Below are 12,134 nucleotides of genomic sequence, written 5' to 3'. Positions count from 1 at the left end.
TGATCAAAGGCACAAAGCATTATCCATAGTAGCTACATGTTGCACAGAATGTACTGGCACTTCTCAGATGCACCACTGTGACTGTTCTGTGTATTTGAGTCATACGCACATTTAATACATGAGCAAAAAACAGAAGAATGGTCGTGGTGGAGGGTGGGTGGACAATGTCATTTCAAAACGAAGGTCAAGCAATCAAAGTTACTTGCATGTTATATATTACTGTGCAAATGCTAATAAAGATCCCCTCAAATGAGCAAGGGATAAAATCAGGGCAAGTGTGGATGGCTCCAGCAGCTGATGCATTGTGTATATATTTTGAATGGTGTACATGAACCTCAAAGGAGAAACAATGACCTTATGTAATTACTCCCAAGACTGATTGAGACCAAGATTGAATTTTTTTTGGCTGAGATATGGTGTGTGGTAAATGTCCAGGGAATCCTTAGAAGCTTCTCTGTGGTACTGTAATGAGAATATCAGCAATGGCAAACTAACTGTTCTGAAAACCCCCAACTACTGACCAACTGTGGGAAAATATTCTACGCTGCTCTCAGATTGCACTGATGCCCAGCAGTCTTTCTCCAGGCACGTCATACAAACAACGAGCTTTAGTGTGCAATCCTGAAGGGGGGGGCAAGCTCCTTAGGAGCCAGCATGACCCTGTGCTGACATAAGTGTCCATTTAACCCGGGTTAAGGGGCACTTACGGCGTGGCGTCCATGCTGGCCCCTGGACGCTGCAGTGCGGAGTTCAGGCACTGCCTCCTGGCTGCATTCCGGTAGCGCAAGTACCCCCGCTGGCATCCTGGAAGGTGTTCCCGGGGTGTCCCTTGTGGCGGAGCTGTCTTTAGGCAGCTTCCAAACCCCTTTCACCCCGGGAACACCCCCTCGAGCTGTGGCATTGCTACACCAGTTATTTTTGCCAGAACTTTTAATGGGGTATAAACTTTAATGGGCATCTTTTTGGGGGGGGCATATCTGGCGTTTTATTCTATTGGTTTTCTTTGTAATGTTTTAATTGTGATTTGTAAGCCACAAGGAAAGGCGGGCTATAAATATCTTAAATAAATCAGTTACATAAATTAAAGAGAACATCTTCTTTAGCTTTTCTGTTGTAGGAATCATGTCAGCTTACAGTAAGCTGCCTTTTTTATGTGTTGAAAGAATTCCAGTTTGGGCAGAAACCTCTGTCTCAATATGCAGTTGACTGAATATGCATTATAAAGTTTTCTTAAAAATGATTCATGTACTTTCAGAATGTTTGCTGGAAAAACGTGTTTGAGAATACCATTAATTGTGGTTTGGTTTGTTCGTTTTTCCAAAAAACATAGGGATAAATCGGAAGATTCACTATTCCTTGGTCAATTCTGCCGACGGACAGTTTTCTATTGATGAATTCTCTGGGATTGTTCGATTGGAAAAGCCTTTGGATCGGGAATTGCAGGCAGTATATTCTCTGATCGTAAAAGCCGAAGATGAAGGTTCCCCTAGAAGGCTGTCTTCCACTGGTGTTCTTGTGGTTTCTGTTCTGGATATAAATGATAATCCACCTGTTTTTGAGTATAAAGAGTACAGTGCAACTTTGTCAGAAGACACAGTGATCGGGATGGAGATTCTGCAGGTCTATGCCGCTAGCCGGGATATTGAAGCCAACGCTGAAATCACATATTCAATAGTCAGTGGAAATGAACATGGAAAATTCAGTATTGATTCCAAAACAGGTAACCAAACTGTGCTAACATGATGGACAAAATACATTTACATTCCACTCTGATGCATGCCTACTTAGAAATATGTGTTTGATGGAGAGGTCTACGTCCCAGTAAGTGTGTACAAAATTGCAGCCTTTTGCAATGCAAACTTAGCTTTCTTTTTGTGCTCCCTTCATTTAGATGCATTATGTTCCATGTAAATAAAATTTATTTATCTAAAGAATCTGAAGGAGATAAAATGATTAACATAATGAAAAGTTTTGGTAATTATTATTACTACAACTGTTATTTTCAGTAAATTTATCTCGTTACCCTACTTTTTGCAGTAGTGCGATATTCTCATGTAAGAGGAACACATGTCCAAAATATGATAGGTTCCATCTATAGGTATTCTTTTCATTTGTTCATTTACTAAGATCTACCTAAAGTGTGATATAGCTAGTATTCCAGTTGGTTTTCATTGTGCCTTGCAAAAGAAATATATATGTGTGTCGTGAAACTTTGGACACAGTGTATTTGTCCTCACCAGGTTAGAGGCAATTCCCAGGCCACAACAGGTCTCTCAGCAAAGGTTCTAGAGTTCCAGTCCAAAGTCAAAGTCCAGGGTTCATTAGCCCAGTCCAGAATCACAGTCCGAAAGTAGTTTCCAAGAGCTTAAGTAAAGCAGGCAAACTGGTAGGATCATCAGCAGGGTTGCAGCAAGTTGAACCCACACTGGCTGCAGCTTTATATAGCGCGTTTCTCTGTAGGTATTGCTGGGTCCCATGTTAAGTGCCTTCTCACAAACCGAATCAGCTCCTCTACTCATGAGGAATACTGGAGCCCAGATCCTGTCTCTCCTAGTAGCATTTATTTAGCAGAGGGGAGGCCTCGGGCAGACAGGTATGCACTGCTGCACCTGGTCTATGCCTCAGCCTTCACTTCCTCTGCTCCTAGGGTGCTTCGGGAGACCACGATGGGTTTGGTTGTGGGCAGGTCTGTGCTGGGGCCTCTAGGCCTTAGGGACCTGCTGGCTCAGGGCCCCTTCGGGGAAGCATTGGAGGGACTGTCAAGGAAGGGCTTGGGGTCTGGTTGAGAACTCCTCTTCCCGTGCTAACCCATGGTGGTCCATGACAGGATTGGATCCTGTGGATTTGTTGCACTAGCAGAAGAGCCTCTTGTACCAGGAGAAGTTCCTTTCTACCAGAAGGAAGTGCCTGCTCTAGCATAATAGATACATGGGGTCAAATCTAGTAGCCACAATCCAGAGAAATTTCACTTAGCACCACTGAAATCAAGTTAGCCGCGACTAACTCCAGTATTATTAACCGAAGTCCAACTCATAATCAGGACCAGTTTCTGGTATATGAGACTTCATTTAAAGATCACATCTGTATGTCCTTGGAGTAGTAATATAAGCAGCCTTCCAGGGAAAATACTGAGAATGAGAAATACAGGTAGAAGAGTTTATACTCATGATAAGAGAGATAATGTAATAGTATCCCTTGAAAGTATACAGAAACTGAGCAAACTGTGTCTCTGCTTTCTTGTGAAGCATTTTCTTCTGTTTTGCATGGAAATACCTCCACAAGGCAAAGAAATGCAGTGGTGTGTTAATACCAAAAACACAGTCAGAAACTTGGAGGCTTTCCCCGAAATCATTTGTTAATGACTTACAAGTTGTAGTTGTCTTGACACATCATTTTTGCTGTAAGCCCCAGCCCTGACTCACCCTGGGGCCGCATTTGCGGCTCAGGGCAGGAGGAGGGGTACTGCGAGGAGCTTTTCTGGCTGATGATGACTGGCAGCGTTGGCACAAAGAGGGGTTCGCAACACCAGAAGGGGTCTTTTGCCACCCACTAGGGCACAAACTGGAAGGGGTGGGGGCCATGTGGACCTCTGGCATGGGTATGCTGCAGCGCCCCCCCCCCTATATAGAGGCGAACACTTGAGGCAGCCCCCTCTCTCCAGCGACATTGTCACAGCTGGGTTGGTGGTTTGGGCATTGGGATGGATCCTGCTGGGGGAGGCCACGTCTGCACACCTACTTCCCCCATTTGGGGACCCCCATAAGGGGTCTTGGTGGTGGGGCCTGATCAGCGGCAGACCCAGCTTGGGGGCTGGTGGCTGGCTCTCACCACCAGGTGGCAAGGGAGCCACGCAGAGGCTCACAGCCAGGTGGATCCTGGGTCTGTCACTCCACGGTTTTCCCCAGCGGGTGGGCTGAGGGGACAGGGTGATATCAGATGGCAGACAGGTTGTTCGATGCAGGTATCCGCCCCCATGCTACACCACTGCTCAATAAAAGCTATGGCCTAATTTCTTCCAACGCAGACTGTGTGTGGTTCATCCTCCTCAAAAGCTTCCTGCCCCTTTCTAGCCCCCGGGGCTGCAATAGAAAAGTGATTTTGCATGTGATTTTTCTTGCAGGAGCTATTTTTGTTATTGGAAGTCTTGATTATGAGAGCTCCCCTGAGTATTATCTGACGGTGGAAGCCACAGATGGAGGATCACCTTCCTTGAGTGATGTTGTAACAGTGAATATAAATGTAACCGATATCAATGACAACACTCCAGTGTTCAGTCAAGACACTTATACGGCAGTAATCAGTGAAGATGCCGAGGTTGAACAATCAGTGATCACCGTATGTACTTCCATTTCCCTCTCCTCTTATCTGATTTCGATACACTAATATTTTCTTTTTTGGAAAAGTAACAGCTGTGCTTTAAAAAGTGAAATACAGGGGAGACATTGTTTTGGGTTTGTAATTGCTTCAGCTTCCTAAACACATGTTAAAAGGGAAGCTATAAGAGCAGTAAAAACTCTGAAGTGTTTTAGTGACAGTTGTAATCCATTGTGCAATATGAATACATGTTCAGGAAGATGAATGGGAGATTGGTTTAGCTGGTATTCATATATTTGAATTAATTCCTTGAGAACTGTCATGTGATCCATCTAAAACTGAATGTTTTTTTTTAAGTAACACCATTGTCTACTGGCACCTGTTTAAAATGAGAACTGGATGTCTTGTAGGTTATGGCAGCCGATGCTGATGGGCCTTCCAACAACCACATTCGTTACTCCATTATAGATGGCAACCAAGGGAGCCCTTTCACAATTGATCCTACCTTAGGTGAAGTCAAGGTGGCTAAACCTCTTGACAGAGAGAAGGTAAGCATCTGCCTTTTAAGATTTAGTGCACAGTCTTCCAAGAAATACTGCCACATAATCGTTATTTCAACAAGAGGGACTTCGCTCGTAGGAATGATTCAAGCATTCAGACCCCATTCATATGTTTACATAGAAGGTGCAGTCCTAGAAGGGTCACAGGTTAGGAAGTGTCCTCTTGTCCACCGCTTTCTGCCCATAAGACCATAAGAAAGGCCATGCTGGATCAGACCAAGGTCCAACAAGTCCAGCAGTCTGTTCACCCAGTGGCCAACCAGGTGCCTCTAGGAAGCCCACAAATAAGACTACTGCAGCAGCATTGTCTTGCCTGTATTCCAAAGCACCTAATATAATAGGCATGCTCCTCTGATCCTGGAGAGAACAGATGTGCACTAGAATCCATTTTTACTAGTAGCCATGAATACCCCTCTCCATGAACATGTCCACTCCCCTCTTAAAGCCTTCCAAGTTGACAGCCATCACCACATCCTGGGACAGGGAGTTCCACAGTTTGACTGTGCGCTGTGTGAAGAAATACTTCCTTTTATCTGTTTTTGAATCTCTCACCCTCCAGCTTCAGCAGATGACCCCGCATTCAAGTATTATGAGAGTATTATGTCCACTCCATACCATGCATAATTTTATACACCTCTATCATGTTTCCCCTTAACCACCTTCTTTCCAAGTTAAACAGCCCTAAGCCCATGGTTTATATATCAGGGAGAGAGGCTAGGATCCTTATCCCTGTCATATTATCTTTGCATAGGCAGGGGCAGTTTGTCACTGGCATGCTTCAGATGCTTTTATATATTTGCTAGTGTGTGCTGCCTGTCGATGTAGTGATTGGTTAGCTTGGATAACACCAGTAGCAGTTCTGCACCAGCAGCTGTTCATGGTTCATTGGTTAGTTTTATAGCTACAGCAAATAAAAATATGGACAGTGGTGAGAACAAGACATTTGCTGTAGACAATTATAGTGAAAAGTGAGTATGTATGGTAAAGGCTTAGGTCTAGTACAGAGATCACAACCAAATTCTCCAGACCCACGATGGAGTCTCAGCAATGTGCCATGGGCTCCTTTCTTCCCTCTCATGTACAGGTTCCTTCTCCCACTTCCTTCTTTCCTCTAACCATCGTTTCCTGTGGTGTCCAGTTGGCAAATTATGGCTAGTGCCTAATCTGAGGCATAATTTCTAAGATGACTTCAAACCATAATTTCAAGAAATAGGTGTTAGGCATTGTTTGCCAGCCTGGACATCGCAGTGTACTATAGGTAAAATGCAAAGAAGCTCTACTTGTGGAACACATTCCTATGTTTGCCTTTCCACTGTAGCTTCACTGTGAGCCCTGATATGGCTCAGTGGGATCGTGCACTTTCATGAGCAGGAATGCTTCTCATCTTGTAGACAATGGCTTTGGACCCAGCCAGGCCTCTACATTTGAAAAGCATATGATGAAAACCACCTAGCATTATCTATGCTCTTGTGTTGCCTTGTACATATGCAAAGTTTCCAGGCAAAATGCCTTAATTCCAGAGAATATGTGGGTTCTGACATTGTACGAAAATGTAGCCTGTTTCTTTCCTTAATTTATATGTGCATTTGTGTGTGTCCGGTTTACTCTCAAGTTCTCAGGTTACACTCTGACAGTTCAAGCGTCAGACAATGGGAATCCCCCCAGAGCCAATGTGACTACAGTCAATATTGATGTATCCGATGTAAATGACAACCCGCCTGTGTTCTCAAAGGGGAATTACAGTATTATCATTCAGGTAATTCATACCTTGCACGTTAGCATTTGATTACTTCTTTGCTGAGATGACTGACTCTAATTTGGTTTCTATATTGCTAGTGACCTGCTGTCATAACAAGGAGTGGGATTGTCAGTGAAGGGGGGGAGGTCTGTAATACCTCAGTCAATAAACAGTTACGCCAGAATGGCACATGATGCTATGACCGTTGATGGTGAAGTGCTCTGGCAGGCGAAAATGTGAATATTTTTATCTCAGTCTATTTTTGGAGATGAGAAGAGCAGCTTGCTGATTCAGTAATGCTAGTTCACTGGAAAGCAATAGTTAGCAAGTAATAAGCAGTGGTAAAGAGTGCCATTCTTTTGCATGGCCTTTTGTACCATGATCTGTGAAGATAACAGTCTGTCTTTGGGATGTTTCTTTGTTTACTGGATTTATATCCTGCTCTATCCAGTCCAAAGCCGGGCTCAGATTGGGTTACCTCATAATAACACAATATACATTTCATATACATAGTCAACAATTTACTTCAGTTAGAACTTTTTAGACAACAGTATTCTTCGTATACCATTAGAAGATGCCAGTCTGTCTTATTTAAGAGCAGTGACTATTTTGAATTATGAATGTGGCATCAGAAGTTTTGATTTCACCATAGCTTACATTGGTAGCAGATATAGCATGATAGCCTGGGATGTGATTGGGTGACTTCATAAAAGTATGAACATGAAAAAAAAAAGGAAGACCTTGAGTTTTATCCTTCTTCAACCAGATGGCAGAGATACTAAGGCCCCTTTCAGATTACTGTTCTGAACCAGATGTTATCAGTTGTTGACCTGATTCGGAGTAAAGCAATACAGGGACGGGCGTTTCATACAGCTCATTTCAATCCGTCTATGAGTCATCTCGAAAGCACTCTGGCTTTTTTAGCAGTGCTTTCTTTTTTTGCTTTTTTTTAACCTAAGATTAGTGCTATAGCACCATAGCAATCCAATGCAGCCAAATGCTGGTGATATAGAAGTTTAGTGCTATATCACCAGCATTCAGCTGCATTGTATTGCTATGGTGCTATAGCACTAATCTTAGAAGGTTAAAAAAAAAAAGCTAAAAAAGAATGTGCTGCTGAAGAAGGCAGGGGGAAATTGTCCTTTTGGAAGCTCTCTGGACATTTTAAACAGCACACTGCAGCAATTCAGAAGCACAAGGAAGAACTGAAAACTGGAGAAAGCAGTTTTAATAGAAAACGGCTGAGCCCTATGGGACATAGGCGACTTTGTCTGAAAAGGTTAAAAAAAATCCATTAGCAGCCGGGAGCCAAAATGGTTGTGTCTGAAATGACACAAAAATCCGTTAGCAATGGGTTGCTCAAACAGATTATAAGAGCAGTTTGAAAGGGTCCTAAGAGATTTAAGAACATAAGAAGACCCCTACTGGATCAGACCAGTGGTTCATCTAGTCAGGCATCCTGTCTTACACTGTGGCCTTCCAGTTACTCTTTTGGGTCAGCAACAAGGGATAAAGGCTGAGGCCTTCCCCAATGTTGCCCCCTGGCACTAGGGTTTAAAGGTTAACTGATTTACTTCACAAGAAAGTTGTGACACGGCTCAGTTTATGGAACAGCTCAGTGGCTCAATTACCTCAGCAACATCCTAGAGAAATCACACCAAAGAGTTACATAGCAACAGTGGATCAAATAATCCATTTCTGTGCAGTTATTCCCTTCTTCTGTTAGCCTACATATACCTTACATTACAGCCTATCATAGTTTCTCAGCATTGCGATTTGTCACCTTCACTGTTAGAAGCATTTTTTTTTATAATTTCTCACTCTAGACTCACTAGATTACTAGCTTTGCAGAAGCCTCTGTTTCTCTAGGTTGTTTTTTTGTATACTGTACAAAATTATCGGGTTTTTTTAACCTGGAAACCTAAACTCCATGTGAAAGATAAACCTAGTATTGTATCAGAGTTCTATATATGTTACGGTAAAGTGTCAAAAGAGATTGAGCATGGTGTAGTGGTTAAGAGCGGCAGACTCGAATCTGGAGAACCAGGTTAAATTCCCCACTCCTCCACATGAAGCCTGCTGGGTGACCTCGGGCCAGCCACAATTCATTGAGAACTCTCTCAGCCCATGCGGAGTCAGGCAATGGCAAACGACCTCCAAACGTCTCTTGTCTTAAAAACCCTATGGGGTTGCCATAAATCAGCTGCGACTTGACAGCACTTTGTACAAGCACACACACACACAATGTCAAAAATGCTTCACAGTGTAGCTTAGCATAATTTTGATGCAAAAAGAGCAGGCACTGGTTTCCCTCTGCATGATAATCCAGACTACATTTATATGTTAACTTAATCTGTATGCATCAGATTATGTTAATAAATGTAGTTCTGATTATGAATGACATGGAGACAAAGCACCTTTTTTGCATCAAAATTATACCAAGTTACAATGTCAAAAAATGTTTGGCTCTAGTTGAAAGAGCCACGTTTCTCCTCATTATACTTCAGGGGCTTTGCAGTATTTCAGGGAGCTCATTAAGACATAAGATTGAATCCTCACTACTGCTAGTGGAAAGAATGTAGACTTTGTTGCGCTGCCGTCTCCCCTGCTGTCCCTTCCAACCCTGGACACTAAATTGTGGCTGTTTTAGGACCCACTTGGGCTAATAACCATTGGAGTTAGAGAGCTGCTGTGGGGATGGAGAAGGGGGCGGAATGACCTCTCCTCCTCCTTTCATCAGGCAGGAAAGGCTGTTTCTCCTGCTCCCCACTGCAGCCTCTGACCTGCACAACTGTTCATCAGGCGAGTCCCATAGCCCCAGAATTTAGTTAGAAGGAACTGCTAGAGGAAGGGGAGTTTATAGGGTTGCTAGGTCCCTCTTCGCCGCCAGCGAGAGGTTTTGGGGCGGAGCCTGAGGAGGGCAGGGTTTGGGGAGGGAGGGACTTCAATGCCATAGAGTCCAACTGCCAAAGCGGCCATTTTCTCCAGGTGATCTGATCTCTATCAGTTGGAGACCAGTTGTAATAGCAGGAGATCTCTTGCCACCACCTGGAGATTGGCAACCCTAGGAGCTCAGCAAAACTACTTTCCTTCAACTGATGGCAGTCAGGATCCAACCAACAGATTCAAGTCCTCAGTGTGATTAAATGAAAGCATAGGATAGTAAGGCCTAGACATTTTGAAGAACATTATGGAAGAGAAGTGGGGTAAAACATACTTCCCAATAAATTACGAATTCTAATGTTTTCCCTCTCATGTTATTGATGCTGAACATATTGGCAGTGATCCAGAAGGTAGCACAGACATACATGCCAGTTTTTTTCACACTTTCCCACAAATAATTCCCATACTGAGTTCAAAACATTGCAAATTTGGTATAAAAGCCTTGAAAAGAACGACTAATACAAATGGATGTATTCCATACACACAGCTTTCCCACTTTTCCAGGTCTCAAGCCAAATGCATCAATGGTGGGTTTTTTCCCCTTTTAAAATTCAGAGAGGTTTCTATAGCATTTTTTTGGCGACGAGGAAGTTTTCTGAATTTTGTGTGTCGTGAATTGTGACCACGTTAAGAGACATTATTTTCTTTCAGAAGAGTTGTACTCTAAATTTAATTTTTGACAGGAACGTCGTTTCGCATTTCATCTCAGACTCGGGGACAGCTCGTATTACAACTGGCATGGGATGGCCATTTTAAATAATTCTGTATCGTCTGTTTTTACTGTGGCGTGCTGTTTGTGTGATGTGCCGCTCTCAAGATGCCAGTGCAGACCTTTTACAAAATCAGTAGTGTGCACTACGGATGAAATTGCCTCATTTATGAAGCATTCTGAGCACCGGCTTTCCAAGTGATAACAGCAGCCACATGGTGAGGTTTAAAATAACTTCCCTATGACAGCAGCAACACAGAAACCAGCCCTGGCTTATTCCAATTATAGGTCTATGATTAAACACAGAATCTTTTCCCCCCTTTTACAATATCTGCTTTTACATCCCCTTCGCCTGTTTTTTTATAGGAAAATACGCCAGTTGGGTATAACATCCAGCAGCTGTTAGTAACAGACAAGGATTCCTCCCACAACGGGCCACCTTTCCTTTTCACCCTTGTGAGTGGCAATGAAGGGAACGCTTTCGAGATTGACCAGCAAGGAGTCCTTACAACTGCTATTCGGCTAAAACGCAAAGTGAAGGATCAGTATTTTCTTCAAATTAAGGTATGAAATGCTGTAATAGTTCGTTAAACTCTGCCTTTGTGTCCAAGAGGATTCCCCAATGTGACTTAACAGCAGTGCGGAACAGAGAAAACTAAGCATGGATAGAGGGGAGCACAGGCATTTTAGAAACTTGCAACCACATAGAAAATCGTAGCAACGGCAGCAATAATCTGTAAAATTATGTAGGCAGCAATTAACGACCAAGCACCGCTTGGTGGTAGATAAATATTTTCCTTTGCTGCTGTCACTGCCAACTCTCGCCCATGTTCAGCTGGCTCCATTGTGACACTCCAGACATTGCCAGCCAGTGTGGTGTAGTGGTTAAGAACAGTGGTTTGGATCGGTGGACTCTGATCTGGAGAACCAGGTTTGATGATGCCCCACTCCTCCGCATTAGCCGCTGAGGCTAATCTGGTGAACTGGGTTTGATTCCCCACTCCTCCACATGACGCCAGCTGGGTGACCTTGGGCTAGTCACAGCTCTCTTAGAGCTCTCTCAGCCCCACCTACATCGCAGGGTTTCTGTTGTGGGGAGGGGAAGGGAAGGTGATTGTAAGCCAGTGGTAGAGAAAGTCTGCATATAAAAACCAACTTTTCTTCCTCATTTTGATTCTTCTTCAAAAGCCAAGAAGTCTGTCGAGATCTTGCAAGCAGGAGGCGGTACATAGGATCAGTCATGTCAACCAGATGGTACATGTCCCTACTCGTGACTGGTTAGGAAATTCCCTGAGAACTAATGGGAAACCTTTCCCCTGGGAAACCATCCTTCAGTTTCCGAGGCGGAATTCATCTAACAAGTCCCCAACTGTTGCCGTGGATGCATAAAATCTATTGGGATATCTGTGTTGTCGTTTTGATGTGTGTATATTTCAATTCCAACAGCCCATTCCTGAGCTGCGCCGGCGGCCCACACCAAAGTCTTTAGGAGGCCACTGAAGGCCCATGCCGGCGCAAGGACCCACAGCACTGGTGTCTGGGAGGCGCACGCCGGTGTTTGTGGCCCCAGCACCGGTGTGCCGGGCCGGTCTCCAGCCACTGGCGCAATAGCGCCAGGCCCGAAAGCCTGCGGAGCCTGACGCTGGCAAAGACCACGGTGGTGTCTCGGGAGGCATTCTCGGGGTGTGGCCAGCGCCGCCATTAGGCGACCTCCTGAGCCGTTTCATCTCGGGAACGCCCCCCCCTTTTTCCCCCTATGAGGGCTGCATCGTTTTTTTGCACCTGGCGGAGGTTTTGGCCGGGCCAAAAGCCCGGCGCATGCATTCCAGTCAGGAATGCACTGAAAATGAGCTAGCATGGTGTAGTGGTT

The 12,134-nt window shown here is 44.2% G+C and overlaps 1 protein-coding gene across 4 annotated transcripts in view; it reads left to right on the top strand.

Moving 5' to 3' along the window:
* Positions 1-12,134, top strand: part of FAT1 (FAT atypical cadherin 1) — a 172,318-nt gene that overhangs the window by 134,437 nt on the left and 25,747 nt on the right. For all 4 annotated transcript variants that reach the window (XR_008933506.1, XM_056855431.1, XM_056855430.1 and 1 more), the window contains exons 14-18: positions 1,331-1,720; positions 4,121-4,335; positions 4,725-4,862; positions 6,487-6,630; positions 10,631-10,828. Coding sequence is in view for 3 of the 4 variants with exons in the window: in XM_056855431.1 (XP_056711409.1) it covers positions 1,331-1,720; positions 4,121-4,335; positions 4,725-4,862; positions 6,487-6,630; positions 10,631-10,828 (1,085 nt within the window). In the remaining variant the exon portion in view is untranslated. The remainder of the gene's footprint in view (positions 1-1,330; positions 1,721-4,120; positions 4,336-4,724; positions 4,863-6,486; positions 6,631-10,630; positions 10,829-12,134) is intronic.

Source organism: Euleptes europaea, chromosome 9 (genome assembly GCF_029931775.1).
Source record: "Euleptes europaea isolate rEulEur1 chromosome 9, rEulEur1.hap1, whole genome shotgun sequence".
Taxonomy (NCBI): Eukaryota; Metazoa; Chordata; class Lepidosauria; order Squamata; family Sphaerodactylidae; genus Euleptes; species Euleptes europaea.
Note: the sequence above shows the minus strand (reverse complement) of the source record. Positions and strands in the feature narration are given on the sequence as shown.